The sequence below is a fragment of the Myotis myotis genome, unplaced genomic scaffold (assembly GCF_014108235.1).
Source record: "Myotis myotis isolate mMyoMyo1 unplaced genomic scaffold, mMyoMyo1.p scaffold_m19_p_10, whole genome shotgun sequence".
Taxonomy (NCBI): Eukaryota; Metazoa; Chordata; class Mammalia; order Chiroptera; family Vespertilionidae; genus Myotis; species Myotis myotis.
Genome location: NW_023416314.1, coordinates 12,032,704 through 12,054,340, shown reverse-complemented (window position 1 = coordinate 12,054,340; position 21,637 = coordinate 12,032,704). Strand labels below are relative to the sequence as shown.

The 21,637-nt window shown below is 42.3% G+C and overlaps 1 protein-coding gene across 2 annotated transcripts in view; it reads left to right on the top strand.

Moving 5' to 3' along the window:
• LOC118664418 (protein NPAT) overlaps positions 1–21,637 on the top strand; it is a 62,660-nt gene that overhangs the window by 20,681 nt on the left and 20,342 nt on the right. The window contains exons 3-10 of one of the 2 annotated variants that reach the window (XM_036324509.1): positions 5,865–5,925; positions 8,759–8,831; positions 14,360–14,400; positions 14,905–15,129; positions 16,004–16,085; positions 19,250–19,337; positions 19,850–19,941; positions 20,022–20,109. In XM_036324509.1, coding sequence (XP_036180402.1) covers positions 5,865–5,925; positions 8,759–8,831; positions 14,360–14,400; positions 14,905–15,129; positions 16,004–16,085; positions 19,250–19,337; positions 19,850–19,941; positions 20,022–20,109 — 750 coding nt within the window. Of the gene's footprint in view, positions 1–5,858; positions 5,926–8,758; positions 8,832–14,359; positions 14,401–14,904; positions 15,130–16,003; positions 16,086–19,249; positions 19,338–19,849; positions 19,942–20,021; positions 20,110–21,637 lie in introns of those variants that run through there. The other variant, XM_036324510.1, reaches the window with a different exon arrangement.

The following is a 21,637-nucleotide window of genomic DNA, read 5'->3' as shown; positions in this document are numbered from 1 at the left end:
TCACTACAGATTGAGGCTTAGAGTGGAACCTCAGTTTTCTAACTGTAACTGAACAAACAGTGGGTCTGTGCTGCCTGTCATTATTCAAGCCAATTAAGCAGAGACAGGGTTGAATCATATATGAGCGTTTATTCTAACACTGCCGGCCGACCATATGGGAGAGCAACAGGTTATCCACAAAAATCGGCTCTCCAGCCTACCATAGGCCAGCTGCTTATATAGGCATAAGTATAAAGGAAAAGTAGGCAAAAGGGCAGTTTACAGATATGCAAAAGAACTTGGGATCTTCAAAGGGCTTAGTGATATGCAAGGGCTGGGGTTACATGGGGAAATAGACAAAGGGAGTACCAAATTAATAGGTAAGCAGACTGGAGATTTGCAATGGCCTGCAGGTGTACAAAAAGAGCTGGGGATCTTCAAAGGGCTGGCTATTTTGGTTTCTGGAACAAATCTTTGTTAATTTTTCCATAATAATAGGCAGCTCCAAATGGGGAGGAAGGGCTACATCTCTAGGTCAGCTCTAGCCAGTGTAGAATGTGCCTTCTTTAATCAGAATAAAGTAGTCATGGTTAACAGCATGATTAATATTTCTTACAATACTGGCTAGTTCCCCAACATCCTATTTCTGCCCCCTTTCATAATTTATTCTGGAATGCTATGCGAGAAGTGATTTGTTCAAAAAATAGAATAATATTTTCTAATTAGAAATAATTAAATTGATTCATTTGTTTCAGACCCCCAAATGATTCCCTGTTTTAACCTTTCTTACATATAGTACATGTCTAATGTATTATTTAATCTATAAACACTTCTTTTTTTTTTTTTTAAATTAAATCTTTCTTGTTCAGATTATTACATTTGTTCCTCTTTTTTTCCCCCCCGTAACTCCCCTCCTCCCAGTTCCCGCCCCACCCTCCGCCCTCACTCCCCACCCACTGTCCTCATCCATAGGTGCACGATTTTTGTCCAGTCTCTTCCCGCATCTCCCACACCCCTTTCCCCCCCAGGAATAGTCAGTCCATTCCCTTTCTATGTCCCTGATTCTTTTATAATCAACAGTTCATTCTGTTCATCAGATTATTTATTCACTTGATTCTTAGATTCACTTGTTGATAGATGCATATTTGTTGTTCATAATTTGTATCTTTACCTTTTTCTTCTTCTTCCTCTTCTTAAAGGATACCTTTCAGCATTTCATATAATCCTGGTTTGGTGGTGATGAACTCCTTTAGCTTTTCCTTATCTGTGAAGCTCTTTATCTGACCTTCAATTCTGAATGATAGCTTTGCTGGATAAAGTAATCTTGGTTGTAGGTTCTTGGTATTCATCACTTTGAATATTTCTTGCCACTCCCTTCTGGCCTGCAAAGTTTCTGTTGAGAAATCAGCTGACAGTCGTATGGGTATTCCCTTGTAGGTAACTGAGTTTCTTTCTCTTGCTATTTTTAAGATTCTCTCTTTATCTTTTGCTCTTGGCATTTTAATGATGATGTGTCTTGGTGTGGTCCTCTTTGGATTCCTTTTGTTTGGGGTTCTCCGCGCTTCTTGGACCTGTAAGTCCATTTCTTTCACCAGGTGGGGGAAGTTTTCTGTCATTATTTCTTCAAATAGGTTTTCAATATCTTGCTCTCTCTCATCTTCTGGTACCCCTATAATTCTGATGTTGGTACGCTTGAAGCTGTCCCAGAGGCTCCTTACACTATCCTCGCATTTTTGGATTCTTTTTTCATTTTGCTTTTCCGGTTGGGTGTTTTTTGCTTCCTCGCATTTCAAATCATTGACTTGATTCTTGCGCTCCTCTGGTCTGCTGTCGGGAGTCTGTATAATATTCGTTATTTCAGTCCGTGTATGCTTAATTTCTAGTTGGTTCCCCAATATAACATCGAGGGTCTCATTAGTTTTCTTGTAGATCTCATTAAGTTTATCGGCGGCTTCTAAACAGTTCTTGAGAGACCTTAAAAGTGTGGTTCTGAACTCTATATCTTCCATTGACAATTTTGTCCTGTTTCTTTGTCTCCGCATTTTGTTATGCTTCCTTGGTGCACCCCCTAGTGGTCTTTGTTCGCAGTCTTATAGTTAAATCTTGATTGTTGTAGCTGATTCCAGGGAGGGTTTGACCTCCAGGCCAAGTGGCTATGAGAATCAGCTGTGTCAGCAGTGAGAGAACTTCTGTCCTCTAGGGAGGTGCTAATCTGGCATTTGCCTGAGGCTATCCAGCAAATGCCTCAGTGCGGGGCTTGGGCGGGGCGGGTCGCACAGGATCAACAGGGTGGGCCGGAGAGAGCAGTTATGGCGGCTCTCAGTCCTGTCCCCAGGGTCTCTGCCTCTCTGAGTCCCAGCACCCGCTGCACACCTCGGAGAGAAAGCTGCACTCGCTCTGACCGAAGCCAGACAGTCCCGCTTCTCCCGTTTGAGTCAGGGACCCTAGAGACTCGCCCGGATCTGGAGCTCAGAGTCTGCGACTCCCTCCCGATTGAAATCGCCAACCGCGCCCTCCGCCGCCAGCCCGCTCCGCACACTCCGCACCTCAGAACTTGACTTCAGCACTGCGCCTCCTCTGAGTGTCCGTATGCGTTTCTCTTTCCTCCTAGTTGTAGGACTTCCACTCAGCCAGCGTTCCTGTGGTTCTGGGTGATGTCCCTTCCGTTTTTTGGTTTCACTTTTGAAGTAGTTGTTCAAAGCAGCAAACTCCGGCGTTAACCTATGCCGCCATCTTGGTTCTCCTCAGATTTTTGTTCTATAAACACTTCTTAAATTTATTGAACCACCTCCTTCCTACTAGCCTTAGACAAATCCTTTTCAGCACTCATTCCAGGAGTGCAGCATCTTCGCTTTTTCTCATATCACTGCCTCCAAAATGCTTTTGGTTTATCCAAACCAACAGCCAGGTTTTTTTTCATCTCTTCTCTTGCCTGTGATCATTGTTTCTTTCATACTCTTAGCAACATTAGCACTCTTGATGGCCTCTTTGTGTTTTAAAATTGTGTTAATTGTCCATTTCTGCCAGCAACAAAAGCAGAAAGAAAACACATATTCACAGCACAATTTCCTCAGGTTAGCAAGGCAGGATTTAGCTGTAAACTGACTCATACTGGCCTATTCTCTCCTTTCTGCAATCTAAGAGACACTTTTTGTCAAGCTGATGTATCATAATGAAAGAGTTGTCAGGTTGAGAACTGAAGGTTAAAATGGACACATTTTTCCCCTGAACAACTTGGTCTAGAACTGAATTGTTCAAGATGGGAGACATTCGAAAACCAAGGTTTAACTGTACTTGTTTCCTTCCTATTATGGATTGAATATTTATGCCCCTTCAAAATTTATTATGTTGAGACCCTAACCCCCAGTGTGGTGGTATTTGGGTATAGGACCTTTGGGAAGTAATTAAGTGTAGATTAGATCATGAGGTTTCGACCCTCATAATGAGATTAGTGCCTTTATAAGAAGTTTAAAGGGAGAGATCTTTCCATGTGCACACAGCAAGAGGGCAGATGTCAACAAACCAGTAAGTTGGTTCTCACCAGGAACCAAATTACCCTTCACTTTGTTCTTAGACTTTTCAGCTTCAACAACAGTGAGAAGTAAATGCTATTTAAGCCACCTGGTCTATGGTATTTTATAACAGCCCATCCTTTTCTATTTTATTGCTTGCTTCAGACCAATATAAAACAGGTATTTTGATATCTTCTTGTCACCACTAGACCAACAGAGCATCATTTGGTATTGAATGGATATATTCTGGAACTACATTATTTGAGATGATATTTTGTCATTTTTTTTTTTAATATATTTTATTGATTTTTTACAGAGAGGAAGGGAGAGAGACAGAGAGCTAGAAACATCGATGGGAGAGAAACATCGATCAGCCGCCTCCTGCACATCTCCCACTGGGGATGTGCCCGCAACCCAGGCACATGCCCTTGACCCGAATCGAACCTGGGACCCCTCTATCCATTGAGCCAAACCGGTTTCGGCGATATTTTGTCATTTTATTAGAAACATAGCTTCTTCTATTCATTTCATTTGTCATAGACAACATGTTTATCTTTGGAGGAAATGTAAATCTGCAAACCTGCTAGAGCAGTGGTCACCAACCAGTGGTCCACGGACCACTGGTGGTCCTTGAGGTCCAAAAGGTTGGTGACCACTGTGCTAGAGTTTAGTAAGGTCACAGGATGCAAAATACACAAACGATCATCATATTTCTTTATAACCGTAACTAGAGGCCTGGTGTGCAATTCATGCACTGGTGGAGTCCCTCAGCATAGCCTGCGAGGATCAGGCTAAAACCAGCAGTCCAAGGTCGCCTGCCGCTCCTGCCTACTGCTCTGCTCATCCTGGCCCCGCTGCACCTGCCACTGCCGCCGCTCAGTGAGCTCGCTGCGGTTTCTGGGCTGGGGCGGCCAGCCATGAGCCCTACATCTGGTGCCCATCCATCAGCTGAGCAGCGCTCTCACTGTGGGAGCTCACTGATCACCAGGGAGCAGCTCCTGCATTGAGCGTCTGCCCCCTGGAGGTCAGTGTGCTTCATGGCAGGTCGTTCAGTCGCTTAGGCTTTTATATGTATAAACCATTAAAAATTGGATTTTTTAAAAAAATATGTTTTATTGATTTTTTTACAGGGAGGAAGGGAAAGGGATAGAGAGTTAGAAACATCGATGAGAGAGAAACATCCATCAGCTGCCCCCTACTGGGGATGTGCCCACAACCAAGGTACATGCCCTTGACCGGAATTGAACCTGGGACCCTTGAGTCCGCAGGCCGATGCTCCTTCCACTGAGCCAAACCGGCCAAGGCAGCATATTAGGCTTTTATTATTATATAGGACTAGAGTCCCAGTGCACAAAATTCATGCCTTTGTGGGTTTCCCTCAGCCTGGCCTGCACCCTCTCGCAGTCCAGGAGCCCTCAGGGGGTATCTGGCAGTCGGGCATCCTTAGCACTGCCACGGAGGTGGGAAAGGCTCTTGCCACTGTGGCTGCACTTGCCAGCTGTGAGGCGGGCTTCTGGCTGAGCGGTGCTTCCCCTGTGGGAGCGCACTGACCACCAGGGGCAACTCCTGCGTTGAGCGTCTGCCCCCTGGTGGTCAGTGTGTGTCGTAGCGACTGGTTGTTTTGCTGTTCGGTCCATTTGCATATTAGCCTTTTATTATATAGGATTAGAGGCTCGGTGCACGGAATTCGTGCACAGGGGTCCCTCAGCCTGGCCCGCACCCTCTCGCAATCCGGGATCACTGGCTCCTAACCATTCGCCTTCCTGATCACCCCTAACCACTCTGCCTGCCTGCCTGATTGCCCCTAAATACTTGCCTGCCTGCCTGATCATCCCTAACCGCCTCTGCCTCAGCCCCTGCTTCTGCAGCTTTGTCTGAAAGGAGGTTTGGAATGACATCTGGAAGGTCATTCGGCTGTCTGGTCTAATTAGCATATTACACTTTTATTATTATAGATAGCCAAGATCTGGAAGCAGCCCAGTGCCTATCAGTAGATGAGTGCATAAAAAAGCTATGGGACATTTACAAAATGAAATACTCTGCAGCTATATAAAAAAAAGGAACTCTTACCCTTTGCAACAGCATGGATGAACTTGGAGAGTATTATGTGATGTGAAATAAGCCAGTCAGAGAAAGATAAATACCATATAATTTCACTAATATATGGAATCTAATGAAAAAATAAACTGCTAATTTTTTGCAGCCCCTAATTGAGTGACTTTTCATTTTAGATGATCTGCTCTTTATATTTTCTTTATCAGTTACTCTGCAGTCCAGATATTTTATTAACTTCTATATAGCAAAATGTTTCATGGTCGGAAATTATTGGTCATATTACACAGTTTTGGTAATGCTTGATCTTTTCCTTTTCAGTCATTATTTGGAAAAAACTTGACAACAATTTTGAATGAATATGTAGCTATGAAAACAAAAGGTAAGTATTCTTGTTCAGGGATTTTTTTGGTTTGTTTTACACAGTACTTAATCTGTTTTCATTACAAATGCTTTTTAAAGGATAATAACACCTTATAAAAACCAAAAAACTTGTCTCAGTTACAATGAGATAAATTTTACTGGGAAGTGCATATTAATAGTTTGTGTTTATGTTGAGTGGTAAGTAACTTACAAATCTGTTAGCATTTGTAATAAAAAAATAATTTATTTTTTTTTTTTAAACATCCTTTCTCTTATGATACAATATATTTTATTGATTTTTTACAGAGAGGAAGGGAGAGATAGAGAGTTAGAAACATCGATGAGAGAGAAACATCGATCAGCCGCCTCCTGCACATCTCCCACTAGGGATGTGCCCGCAACCCAGGTACATGCCCTTGACCGGAATCGAACCTGGGACCTTTCAGTCCGCAGGCCGACGCTCTATCCACTGAGCCAAACCGGTTTCGGCAAAAAAATAATTTTTTAAAAAGCTATAGAATAAAACTCTACTCTGGGTATCTACCCTGGTGAAAAAGTTATGTGTTATAAAATTTCAATCTAATATTTTAATTTTAAGTTTGTAGTGTAAATCTGGACACAGGAACCAGTCATAAAATTCTGGCTTTTATTCATCAGAATAAAAAAGAATCTTTCCTAAATTAATGTTTTAGGCAGAAAGTTAAAATTGTTTATTCTCTTATATTTATTATTTCTGTAGCTTACAACATTAGCAAAAGAATTGGCAATAAAATGTTTTTAGCATAAAATGATAACATATCAAAAGAAAATTAACTTAACATTTAATGAGTATTGTCTGTATGCAGCATTGTGCCTAGATGCTTTGTAACGTTTTATCTTGGTCCTTAAAATAATTCAGTGAGAGCCTAGCCTGCATGGCTCAGTGGTTGAACATTGACTAATGAACGAGGAGGTCATGGTTCGATTACTGATCAGGGCACATGCCCTGATTGCGAGCTCGATCCCCCAGTGGGAGTGTGCAGGAGGCAGCTGATCAGTGATACTTTCTCCTCATGATGTTTCTGTCTCTCTGAAATCAACAAAAAATATATATTTTATAAGAAAAGAAATAATTCAGTAAGAGATTATTTGTTTCAACCTATTTTTAAGTATTAGAAAACTGAGGGTTAGAGAAGCCAGATAACTTTTCCAGGATCACAAAACTAGAAATTGCAGAAAATAATAACAGTTCTGGAAGTTCAGGGTCTGAATCTCATTTCTAATTCTTTAAGAAGGTTTCTTGATCTTTCTGCCAACATTTTCTTTTCCCAAGTTTCTTAACTATCGTATAGGAATATTTAGAGTGTAAATGACATCAGAAACAATATGTGATTGTAATACAAGGGTTTATATCCCACTTTTATGTTGAATAGCTTCCTCTGGTTTGAGTTTTTATAAATATACTAGAGGCCCTATGTATGAAATTAGTGCACTCAGGGGGTGTTCCTCAGCCTGGCCTGTACCCTTGCACAGTCCGGGAGCCCTCGGGGGATGTCTGACTGATGGCTTAGACCCGCTCCCCACAGGGAGCAGGCCTAAGCTGGCAGTCGGATATTCTTAGCGCTGCCATGGCTGCTGTGCTCACCAGCCGTGAACCCTGCTCAGGGCTTCTGGCTGATCAGCGCTCCCCCTGTGGGATTACACTGACCACCAGGAAGCAGCTCCTGAGTTGAGCGTCTGCCCCCTGGTTGTCAGTGCACATCATAGCAACTAGTCGTTCTGCCATTCAGTCGATTTGCATATTAGCCTTTTATTACATTGGATGGGAAAGATTTTAAACATCTTATGAGTTTCCCATCATTATAGCTTTAGAGCACATCCTAAAAAAGACATTCTTAGAAATTTGCCTGTGATTCCAAGTATAGTAACTAGTTAAGACTTTTTTTAAGGGTTGCTGAGCAATCACAGTGCTTTGTAAATGAAAATATTAGATGTTGAAAACTAATTTCCATACTCATAGGAATTTGCATAACCTTTACGAATTATTTTAATTCACTTTCAAATATCACATGATGTCAGGTAGAACAGAGATTTAAAAATAGTTTGTCCTTGTCACATGATCTCACTTATATGTGTAATCAAGTAAACAAAATAAACTGACGAATAAAATAGAAGCAGAGGCATGGAAACATGGAACAGACTGACACCTTTCAGAGGGAAGGAGAGAGGTGGGCCAGTAAGAGATTAACTTACATGCATATATGCATTGCCCAGGGAAACAGACAATAAGGTGGTAAAGGCCTGGGGGGTTAGGGGAGGACATCTATAATTCTCTCAACAATAAAGATTAAAAAAATAGTTGTCTTTATTTTTTTTAAATATATTTTATTGATTTTTTACAGAGAGGAAGGAAGAGGGATAGAGAGTTAGAAACATCGATGAGAGAGAAACATCGATCAGCTGCCTCCTGCACACTCCCTACTGGGGATGTGCATGCAACCAAGGTACATGCCCTTGACCGGAATCGAACCTGGGACTCTTCAGTCTGCAGGCCAACGCTCTATCCACTGAGCCAAACCGGTTAAGGCCCCAAAAAATGGTTGTCTTTAATTCAAAGAAGATATAAAATTGATAATCTCTGAAATTAAGCTTCAGAGATTTCACAAATGTCCATTTTCACTCAATTTGCATCTGATATTCAATGGCTTAAGGAAAAAGAAAGCCATCTCATTATAGTTTCAGTTCCCAGTATAATGTCAACAGCTGAAATAAAAGTTTAACTTCTTTTTATTCATTTTCTCTGTATAGTCAAATTAAATGCTATATTTTTTCCAACTGGGATTTTTAAAGAAACTTTTTCTCTTATGATTTAGAAACATCAAGTCACGTCCCAGCAATTATGTCATCTCTGTGGAAGAAGTTAGACCACACACTTTCTCAGATCAGGTAATGAAAATCTTATGTAATAAGCTTATCAGAATATATATAATTGAAACGGAATTTTTGGACTGGAACCGGGTTCTTCGTCTGCCAGAGTCGAAGAATGAATCCATGGACAGAAAGTAGTAAGCAAAGGTGGAGATTTATTGAAGAATAAGTACAGACTCCCATGTGGGGAGAGGGAAAGAGTCCCACAGAATGGACTCCCACCTGGAGAGGGGGAAAGGGTCCCACTGATTTCCTTTTCCCTATGGCTTATATATGGTGCCTTGGTATCCCCTCTGATTGGTCACTATTCCCTTAGACTGGTTATTATAGTAACTCCTAATCTCAGAGGTGGAACCTCACATGGGACATGTGAAGTTCTCCCCTGCCCACCCCCCTCACCCACCCCCTCTATCCTTCCTTACTGTTTTCCTGTTTCCTTTGGGCTTTCTTCTTCTGGGTGAAGGGCTTCCTTCTCTTTATTTTGTAAATATAGCCAGGGGTCCTCAAACTTTTTAAACAGGGGGCCAGTTTACTGTCCCTCAGACCATTGGAGGGCCGGAGTATAGTTTAAAAAAACACTAGAGACACAGCGGACTCTCATAGCCAGTTAGCCTGGAGGTCAAATCACCCCCGGTATTACCGACAACAATCAAGGCTTAACTACAACAAGACTGCGCACAAAGACCACTTCGGGGAGCACCAAGAAAAGATAAAAAACTGCGGAGACAAAGAAACAGGACGCAAATGTCAGAAATGGAAGATATAGAGCTCAAAACCACACTTTTAAGGTCTCTCAAGAACTGTCTAGAAGCCGCCAATAAATGTAGTGAGATCCTCAAGAAATCTAATGAGACCCTCGATGTTGTGATAAAGAACCAACTAGAAATTAAGCATACACTGACTGAAATAAAGAATATTATACAGACACCCAACAGCAGACCAGAGGAGCGCAAGAATCAAGTCAATGATTTGAAATGCGAAGAAGCAAAAAACACCCAACTGGAAAAGCAAAATGAAAAAAGAATACGAAGATAGTGTAAGGAGCCTCTGGGACAGCTTCATGCGTACCAACATCAGAATTATAGGGGTGCCAGAAGATGAGAGACAGCAAGATATTGAAAACCTATTTGAAGAAATAATGACAGAAAACTTCCCCCACCTGGTGAAAGAAATAGACTTACAGGTCCAGGAAGCGCAGAGAACCCCAAACAAAAGGAATCCAAAGAGGACCACCCAAGACATATCATAATTAAAATGCCAAGAGCAAAAGACAAAGAGAGAATCTTAAAAGCAGCAAGAGAAAGAAACTCAGTTACCTACAAGGGAATACCCATACGACTGTCAGCTGATTTCTCAACAGAAACTTTGCAGGCCAGAAGGGAGTGGCAAGAAATATTCAAAGTGATGAATACCAAGAACCTACAACCAAGATTACTTTATCCAGCAAAGCTATCATTCAGAACTGTAGGCCAGATAAAGAGCTTCACAGATAAGGAAAAGCTAAAGGAGTTCATCACCACCAAACCAGTATTATATGAAATGCTGAAAGGTATCCTTTAAGAAGAGGAAGAAGAAGAAAAAGGTAAAGATACAAATTATGAACAACAAACATGCATCTATCAACAAGTGAATCTAAGAATCAAGTGAATAAATAATCTAGTGATCATAATAGAATCAGGGACATAGAAAGGGAATGGACTGACTATTCTTGGGGGGGAAAGGGGTGTGGGAGGTGCGGGAAGAGACTGGACAAAAATCGTGCACCTATGGATGAGGACAGTGGGTGGGGAGTGAGGTCAGAGGGTGGGGCAGGAACTGGGAGGAGGGGAGTTATGGGGGGAAAAAAGAGGAACAACTGTAATAATCTGAACAATAAAGATTTAATTAAAAAAAAAAAAGTTCCCCAGTTAATCTCTCCCAACCCCACCCACCCTCACCGAGCTTCCCTGAGATTCTTCAGTCTAAAAAAAAAAAAAACTAGTCAGCTGCTAAGCAACAGGCAGCAGCGGCAAAAACACCCGATGGGCCAGATAAATGTTTTTGGCGGGCTGCATGTGGCCCATGGGCCGTAGTTTGAGGACCCCTGATATAGAGCTTTTGCTGTTCCCAGCTCCCTCATTCTATGGAAAGTTATCTGTTGCAGCTTTTCAGCTTCCCTATTCTATGGAAATATACCTTCTGCTACTCTGCAGTCCTTTGCTTCCTCCATGGTCCCCTTAATTTCCAAAATTTCTAAAATTTCCTAAAACCTGTCTTTTTCACACACACCCTCCCCAAAATTCCTGTTTCATAATGATTTTGGGATGCAAACATATAAGAATCACTGAGTTTTTTAAATCTTCTTATAACCCATCTGGTACATTTATATAACATTGATCTAATTTTGAAATTACTCTAGAGGTTATTGCTATTTCTGTGTCTTTGATTGGAATAACTTGAAATAATTTCATACTTCAATAAAATCCTTAGAAAAGAGGAAATTGAGACTTAGAGAAGTTTAATGAACACTTCCAAGTTCCCATAGCAATTTATAGGCAGATCTCTGGTCAGAATATGGATCTGATCCCACTCTAGTGTCAATACAAATCTTCTAATCCCAGTCCTCTGTGAATTCCCTTATGCAGTTGCATTTCCATTACATTTGCAGAGCATTGATGTGTGGAATCCATGCCCATCCATTTTCCCTCATAAGGCAACAACTTGAGTAATAATACTTCTGAAATCTTCTGTTTTGAGATTTTCACATAGTACTAATTATCTTCTACCTAGGTCAAGTTCTTGGAATGACAACCCCATTGATTTTAATTTTATAAAATCTCTTATTGACTCTAGTATGAAAACCTTACTTTCTTACCCTTTCTCCCAGAGCTACAGATGAATAGCCTGCTTAAATTCAGCGGGGGCCTCATTTTCCTTCCTCAGTTTAAACTGCTAAACTACTCCAAATGTTTTATATCTAACTGTAACACATATTATTTGCTAGTCTTACCTTTATTCTCTTTCTTGATTCTTATATTTTCTTCCTTTGCCAGTAAACTTCAAAGATATTCACAATTTAATTAACACCTATAAATACTTAGAAGTTATTGAGATATTTTATTGACTGGGTGTTACATATGAAGGAAAGGCCCTTTGCCAGGTATTCCCAAGATTGGTTTGTGTAAATAAAACTACGTATTTGATTCAGTAAGTGGCTCTTTTTGGTAGCGACTTATTTGACAGAATTCTAGGACAGTGGTACAGTGTCTGATTGTTTAACTCCAAATCATAATAAAAGGAGAATCAGCTTGTATTCTGAATTTTCTTATATGTGTCTGCTTTATTTTTTTAGAGGTTGGATGAAATAATTTCATAGTCATAAATTTGATAAAAGCAGGGTGTCCTTTGAAATCAGCTTTGGTATTCTGAAGGATTTATGTCTGGAGTCATATGTGAAGTCCGAATTTCTCTAGGAAGGCACCTCTATAGTTATAAGAGAGTAGAGGCCCAGTGCATGAAATTTATGCCCCAGGGGTCGGGGTTCCTCAGCCCGGCCTGAGCCCTAGCAATCCGGGACCCCGCGGCTAGGGTCCCTAGGCCTGACCGGCGATCAGGGCCTATCGGGACTTTCCTTCCTCCAGCTGCCGGCAGCTGGCCCCGCCCCCACTGCTGCCACTGCTTGCCATCTGTGTGGCGTTGCCCCTCCTCCCCCACCATCGGTCACCTCCCTCTCTGCAGGCGACAGGCATGGGGTACGATCACTTGGCTGGCCTGGGCCTCCCTTTGTGGGGCGATCGCCGGCTGGCCCCACACACCCACCACAGCATCAGTGGCCTGGGCTTCCCTCTGCGGGGCAATCATGGGGTGATGGCAGGCCCCCCCGACCAATCGCATCACACCTGCCTTGGCTGGCCTGGTGCCATTGCGTGTCATAGTGTGGTCATCCAGACTGTTCTGCTATTCAGTCGATTTGCATATTACACTTTTATTATTATAGACTAGAGGCCTGGTGCACAAAATTCGTGCGTGTGTACGGTCCCTGGGCCTGGTCTGCAATCAGGGCCATATTCCTCAGCTACCCACAGCTGGCCCTGCCCCCCACCGCCACCCACCTCTGGTTCCCCATTCACCATTAGGTGATCGGTGCCTGATGGCCAGGGGAAGGGACCGAGGTGGTCAGTGTGCCTCATAATGACTGGTCCAGCGGTTGTTCTGGCCATTCTGCAGTTAGGGTCAATTTGCATATTACCCTTTTATTATATAGGATAGAGACGTGGTGCATGGGTGGGGCCAGCAGGGCGAGGGGCTGCAGGGTTTCCTGGCCGGCCCCACCACCAATCAGGTTAGGAGTCCCCTGCTGGGGGCATGGCCGGCCTGGGCGAGGGACTATGGGCGGTTTGCAGGCCAGCCACACCCCCAATTGCAGTGGGGGTCCCCACTGGGGGTGATGGCTAGCCTGGGCGAGGGGCTTAGACAGTTTACAGGCCATCCACGCCCCCCTCAGGGTGGGGGTCCTCGCTGGGGGGCGGAGCCGGCTTGGGCGAGGGGCCGCTGGCAGTTTGCAGGCCCCACGCCCCCAGCTTTGTCAGGAAGGACATCCGGAAGATGTCCAGTCTATCTGGTCTAATTAGCATATTATCCTTTTATTAGTACAGTAGGTCCTCGGTTACGTCGGAGATCCGTTCCTATGATTTGATTTTCGCCGTAAGTCAGAACCCACCTATATCACTCACATGGAGCACATACACAGCAGTAATGAAATGAAACAGTAAAAATAATTTAAAAGAAAGATAACAATTCCTGACCTTTACTTGTGGTACATAAATAATAAAAAACATAAAGCACATATGTACATATGTCGAAATGATGGAACTTTTTTTTTTTTTTTTATAAATACTGTAAATGGGAGATGGCGACGTAACCACAAAACAACGTACGTCGAGTCCGACGTAACCCGAGGACTGCCTGTATAGATAATTGGAAATTGTAAAATTTTATATATATGGCTTTCTTAAATATATTGAGTTCCTAAAGTCAAATTGTACTCTTAATGGAATGTCAAGGCTTTCTAGTGCATATTACATTAGATAGAAACTTGATTATTAAAATTATTTGTGTTTGAGTGTTTATTTGCCACTATTTTTCTGCTAAAACAAATAAGCTTTGACTCTCCCCTGGGCAAGGGAGGGGCTATGGGCGGTTTGCAGGCCAGCCACGCCCCCAATTGCAGTGGGGGTCCCCACTGGGGGGGGTGATGGCTAGCCTGGGCAAGGGGCTTAGACAGTTTACAGGCCATCCACGCCCCCCTCAGGGTGGGGGTCCCCGCTGGGGGGCAGAGCCGGCTTGGGCAAGGGTCCACTGGCAGTTTGCAGGCCAGCACGCCCCCAGACAAGCAAAATGTGCTTGTCTTTTTTGTCTGAAAAAGATCTATTGCCTTTTATTTTATTTTATTTTTGATCTATTGCCTTTTAACTCATAATTTCCTTCAAGTCTGACTGCAGCTAAATCAGAGTGTAACTTGGTAAGAGAAGTTTCGTAATGTCTAACTACTTTGTTTTATTTGTTAGGAACATGCAAGGTTCCCCAGGGTTTGCTGCCAATCAGAGAGGTTGGTATTCAACTTTAAATCAAAATAATGTTCAGAATTATTTTAAACTCTGTCAGAAGAACATTTTAATTAATACCACATGTGTGCTAAGTATACATTTTTGTTTAAACTACTGCTTTTCTAAGTATAGTTATTCTCATAGTAGGAAATAACATCTTCATTTATTGTAAAACTATGCATTTAAGCACTGTACTCCCAGTTTTTCTCATTGGCTCTTACGTGTATTTACATCTTTTCATTCTGATTTCATAAGTTTGTTTTCTGATTTTTGGAGGTGGTATTAGTATGACCTATAACAGAAGAAATATACTCTTAGATTATAGTTGTAATTTACTTCAGTTTCTTATGACGTCTCATAAACTTAGTTGATATTTTTAACGGCTATTTTTCAATAGATTTAATATTCTAATATATTAAATAGTAGTCTATGGGTCATGTAGATTTCTTAAAATTCCCACACTAACCTGACATTGAGTCAATTTTTTAAACTCTCCTTTGTTTCAGCCCGAACGAGAAGTGGAATTGCGGAAATCAAACGGCAGAGAAGGCTTGCATCTCAAGCAGCTCCCATCAGTTCAGAGGTGCTGACTTTACCGTACCTCTCAGGACAGTTTACTACTGCTCCCTTGACAGCTCCACAAGTTACTCGGCCAACTAGCCAAACTTCAGTTCCTTTGAGGTCAAATTTTGTAGTGGTTAACCATTCACAATCTCAAGACACTGTGACCAGTAAGTTTAAATTGTATGCTCATAAATTTCGTTGTTAATCAAATTGTGTAAGTGAGATGATATATTATTGTCTTTATACTCATAGTGTAAAATAAATAGCCCCCCAAAAAAGGCAAGAAAGACTTTCGATAAATTTGCCATGAAATAGTATATTATTAAATCTACGAGATATTTTAATTCAGGATTCTTATGTCTGTTCTAAAAGGAATACACGTCATATTTCTCCACTGCCTTATATTTTTGTTGATGCTGGCCTGCCCTTCTGGAATGAGGAGTGTTTTCCAATTCACCTCCATCTCTACATACTGAAAATCCTGTATACTCCTGGCTGAATCTTAAAGCTAGTGATAAACTTGGAAATTATCTGGGTACATCTTGCTTGTTGTATACTTGAAACCTTGAAACACACGATATTAAGGAGCAAAAGCTAGTTAATAACAGAGTTGGGATTAGAATTGAGGTGCCAGCTTTCTGTTTCTAGACCAGTCGTCTTTCTCTTCTGTGCAGCTAAAATTCATTGCCATCCATTACATTCTTTCTCATTTCCATCTTTTCTCCAACTTCTTTTATACCTCTGGGTAAAAGCACTTAGCATGTATACGCTGTATTATACACTTAGTTTATACCTTTTATAGTTTTCATTCTGCCATGCTATTCTTTCTTGAGATTATACTGTACTTTGTGTTTTATTGCAAAACCTTAAGCCTTGGGTACTATATTTTATTCATCCTAATATCTTCTACAGTGCCTTATGCATAGTAGATACTCAGTATACTAACTGAATTATGTATAAAATTTCTGGAATGCTACTTATTCCATTGATTCAAGTTTAGAAAACTAATCAATTTCATTTTTTTGTTTTCTTGAAATACAGCTGGAGAAACTTTAAATATCATTCCTGGTCCTCAGGAGAAGAAAACTCATGCCAGTTTAATGTCTCCTGGTAGACGCAAAAGGTAAATGCTTTTTAAAAGGACAAGTTTAGCCCTGACCGGTTTGGCTCAACGGATAGAGCGTCGGCTTGCGGACTCAAGGGTCCTAGGTTCGATTCCGGTCAAGGGCATGTACCTTGGTTGCGGGCACATTCCCAGTGGGGAGTATGCAGGGGGCAGCTGTTTCTCTCTCATCGATGTTTCTAACTCTCTATCCCTCTCCCTTCCTCTCTGTAAAAAATCAATAAAATATATATTTAAAAAAATATATATAAAAATAAAAATAAAAGGACAAGTTTACATCAGAAATATAATAACAAGATTGGATTAAGTTCTTGGAACTATTTACTATTATATCTATTTCAAAACATGTTTTTTTCATATTGTAACCTCCCTGAAATCAGGTGGCATCCTATATAATAAAAACCTAATATGCTAAGTGTCCGGTCATCCAGTGACTGGTCAACTGTTCAACCAATCAAAACATAATATGCTAATGATATGCTAAGGCTGCTCAACCGCTCACTATGATGTGCACTGACCAGGGGGCAGATGCTCCAACCAGTAGGTTAGCTTGCTGCTGGGGTCTGGCCATCAGGACTGAGCAAGATGAGCCAGACATGCCCTGGAGCCCACCTGCGGTCCCTTCCTGGCTGGCCAACCTCCCATGTCCCTCCCCGGCCAGCTGGTCCAGATCGGAACTAGCGAGTCTGGGCCAGACACACCCTGGAGCCCTCCCGTGGTCCCTCTGCAGCCCGATCCTGCACCCGTGGGGTCCTTCAGCCTGGCCTGTGCCCTCTTGCAATCTGGGACCCCTCAGGACATGTCAGAGAGCTAGTTTCAGCCCGATTCCACAGGCACCAGATGCAGGGCTCACGGCTGGCAAGTGCAGCTGCAGCAGCATGAGCCTCTCCCAATCAGGACTGACTGGGCGCGAGTCCGCTGCAGGCGCATTGGGGCTGGGATGAGCGGGAGCAGCAGATGCAGTAGTGTTGGATTGCGGGTTTTGAGCCTATTTCCAAAACCCAATCCCCACAGGCCACCCAGAGGGACCCCACCCATGCATGACTTCGTGCACTGGGCCTCTATAGTCTTAATAATAATGGCATATCACTTCCATTGGAAATACGTTTTTTCTGTAGTGATACAGAAAAGTATTTCTTAAAATTGCCGTTATGTCGGGGTTTTTTAAATAAATGTTTTTTAAATGAATATAAGTAATACTGGCATGTTTTAAGGTATACAAACACATATTTAAGTCCTAAATCAATAGCTAGTAGGTGATCTTTTCAGAGACAGTCTGAGAAAAGTTTCTTCTCTCCTTCTTAACCCATATGTCTTTGTTTGAAGGATATTCAGAAAAGAGTGATATTAGTTTAAAATGGGAGTGTTTTTTTCCTGATGTCTCCCTTGCCATGTCATGAGTATTTTAGTTAGAGTTTTTAGTGTCATTTTCTCTCATTCAAGGCTAACCTCAGCTTTCTTTATGACAAGCTTTCTCACGTAACCATATAAAATAGAAAAACAACTATAATAATATCTAACATTTATAGGAACCTTGACCTATATATAAAGTCATATACTTTATTTCATTCAATTCTTTCATAAACCCAATAATGCAGTTGGTCTTACCCATTATAAAGTGAATCAGATGGTAATAACCTACCTTTTTATAGACCACATAGCTAATAAGTGGTAATGCTAGACTTCAAATTCATGTGTGTGTTTTTAATTCAAGACTATAATTCTTTTCCACTCTACTGCTCTTTGTTCCTACCACAAATCAAGACAATATCTCTTTTATCATGATGTTAAGATGTATGTCTATTTTTATAATGTACATACTATCCTATCTAATAAAAGAGAAACATGGTAATTAGCCGTACGTCCACTACCCTTCCCATTGGCTAATCAGGGCAATATGCAAATTAACTGCCAGCCAAGATGGCGGCCAGCAGCCAGGCAGCTTGAAGCTAACATGAGGCTTGCTTGCTCCGTGACGGAGTACTCCAACGTTCCCCGCCTGCCTTGCCAGCGTCTGAGCTTGCAGTTTGAAACATTGTTACAAATATAGAAGCTAAACAAAACCCCAGAAACCTGCTTTCAGCCAGCCGGGATCTCAGAGCGGGAGTTGATACAGTGTTTCGATTATAGAACCCAAACAAACCAGATACCTGCTTTCAGCAGCAGAGGCCTCAGAGCTGGAGCCAGAGCTAAAGCTGGCCCAGAATAAAATAAAATAAAATAAAAAAAGGAGCAGTTGGGAGCTTCAGTCACCTGCCAGCCTGAAAACAGCCCTCAGCCCCTCACCCAGACTAGCCAGGCACCCCAGTGGGGACCCCGAACCTGAAAGGTGTGTGACCAGCTGCAAACAGCCATCATCCCCTCACCCAGGCTGGCCAGGCACCCCAATAGGGACCCCCACCCTGATCCAGGACACCCTTCAGGGCAAACCAGCCGGCCCCCACCCATGCACCAGGCCTCTATCCTATATAGTAAAAGGGTAATATGCCTCCCGGCACCAGGATCAGTGTGACAGGGGGCAGCGCCCAAACCCCCTGATCGCCCTGCGGCTCTGTGTGTGACGGGGCGGAGCCACAACCTCCCTATCCGCCCTGCTCTGTTCGTAACAGGAGAAGGAGCCCCAACCCCCTGATTGGCCCTGCTCTGTGCGTGACAGGGTATGGGGCCCCAACCCCCCTGATGGGCCCTGCTCTGTGCGTGACGGGGCAGCGCCCCAACCCCCTGATTGGCCCTGCTCTGTGCGTGACGGGGTGGCGCTGCAACCTCCCCATCGACCCTGCCGTGAGTGTGACGGGGCAGTGCCCCAACCCCCCAATCGGCCCTACCTTGAGCGTGACTGAGGGTGGCATCGCAACCTCCCAATCCACCCTGCTCTGTGCATGACGGGGCGGCGCCCCAACTTCCCAATCGGCCCTGCTCTGAGCCCGACCAGGGGCTGCACCTAGGGATTGGGCCTGCCCTCTGCCACCCGGGAGCAGACCTAAGCCAGAAGGTCGTTATCTCCCGAGGGGTCCCAGACTGCGAGAGGGCACAGGCCGGGCTGAGGGACCCCCCTCCCCCCGAGTGCACAAATTTTTGTGCACCAGGCCTCTAGTGTGTATATAATTATCATTGAATCTTTTAATCATACTGCTTGAAAGACTAGCTTTTAAAATGTGTTTCAGTGAATCTCAAAGGAAAAATATCACTTTGTCTGGACCTCAGTCAACAATATGGAATTTCCAGGATCCAAATGCATTTGCAGTAGAAAAAGTAAGTGACTTTCCCAAACTTTGCCATTGAAGATATTCCTGAGTTTTAAAATATTGATATATTTACAAAGACTGTGTAGTTGAATTGCTTGGGCTAGAGAGTGGTGAAGTTTAACAGTAAGAGACAGCTCCTTCAGAATAGATACTTATGCAAATGCACCAAGGAAGTAACAGCTGTATGTTTAAGAAACAGTAAATACAATGTTATTGAGTTACCTATCATAATAGAGCATTTTATTGGAGTCAGATTATTAAAAATCTTGTATGAAAAACTAGAATTTTTAACTGTATTTTGTAATCGCTGCAGAAGGAGTTGGTGAAGGATCTTTGAACACTTATAAAGTATAAAATGTAGTATTCGGGTATTAATTTGGAGGGAGCCACCATGACTTCTAATTTTCCACCTAGATTTATTAAAACTATCCAGCTTCCATTAATTGGTTTTGTTTTGTTTTTTCATAAATAACATCATATTCTATCTGTCCTTCTGCTAATACTGGCTTTCCTTTCCAGCAACTGGTTATTGAAAATGCACGAGAAAAAATATTAAGCAACAAATCTCTTCAAGAAAAGCTTGCAGAGAACATTAATAAGTTTTTGACTAGGTAAGCTATGTGTGTTTAAAATGCCTAATTGTTTTTGCCTAATTAGGAACTATACTAAAATTTTCCTTTCTGCATTACAGTGACAACAATATTGCTCAAGCACCTAAGCAAACAGATAGCAACCCTACCGAACCAGAAACTTCAATTGATGAACTCCTGGGACTTCAGGTATGGGTAAAGGTGGCTTTGTGTGCAGTACATTTATTCATAGTTAAAAACAATGGTATTTTGGCCCTAGCCGGTTTGACACAGTGGCTAGAGTGTTAGCCTACGGACTGAAGGATCCCAGGTTTGATTCTGGTCAAGGGCACATGACTGGTTGTGGGCTCGATCCCCTATGGGGTGTCGGGGGGGCATGCAGGAGGCAGCCCGTCAATGATTCTCTCTCATCATTGATGTTTCTAACTCTCTCCCTCTCCCTTCTCTTTGAAATCAGTAAAAAATTATATATGTATAAAAAGATGATATTTTGGTTTTATTCCAAAACCATTGCCAACAGATTAGATATATAATTATTTAAAATAATTAAGATATAAATTTTCTTTATTATCGGAATGTAATCTGTTCCTAAAATTTTGTTAGTGAGTTTTCAGATAATCATTAAAATTGCATTATAGTCATGTGCCACATAATGTTTTGGTCAGTGATGGACCAAATATACGAAGGTGGTTCCATAATAAGATTACTAGTGGAACTGAATTTTCTGTAAAAATGGGAAGATATGTGATTCAGGAGGAATTTTTTTTTTCTTACAGAAGCAAAGTTCTGTGGAACTTGGCAATCTGCAGATTCCTTTTCACTCACAGCACCTCAGTTTTGAGTGCACAGGTTTCATCCCCGTCAGTCTGCTGCTGACCTGTTTCAGTACAGAGGAGCCTGTCCTCAGTGCCACATATTCGGAGGGCGCTACAGCCCTCCCAGATCTAGCCAGAGGACATTGTTGTAAGTTCTTTGTTGCGGACCTATAGCCCTGTACAAGGACACAGGTCTACAGGAGCTACCTTAGCAATTATTGAGTGACACTGCCGCTTTAATAAAAGCTTTCTGTGGTGGTGTGGAGCCAGCCTGACCCTGTACTTTGGGAATATTTTCAGGTTGGAATGCTGTGAAGCATAGAAAAGTTTTATTTCTTTCATGAGTTCAATGCCTGAAGGAGACCTTTGTGCCAGTGGAATGAAAAACAAATTTCCAAAGTCAAAATATTGAGTTCTTAGTGTTACACCATTTCCATGTTAAACATCCTCATTTTTAAAAAATATTTTTTTATTGATTTCAGAGAGAAAAGAAGAGAAAGATAGAAACATCAGTGATGAGAGAGAGTCATTGATTAGCTGCCTCCTGCACAACCCACACTGGGGATCGAGCCCACAACCCAGGCATGTGCCCCAACCGGGAATTGAAATGTGACCTCCCAGTTCATAGGTCGACTCACAATCACTGAGCCATGCCGGCTGGGGAGCCCTCATTTTTTTATAGCTCCCCCAAAGTTCCTTAATCTAAACACTGGTCCAATATGCAATAGCCCAAACCACATCATCCTGACTATCCCCGATGTTCCTGTATCTTTCCATCTTGATTTCTGTCTATTCCTGCTGATTCTCAGGCCACCTGTCACTTCCTCCTGACAGTCACTCTTAGAGTGATTTATGCCTTACCCAGCTATATTTCCAATTAGTCTCGCCCACATCCCTGTTCA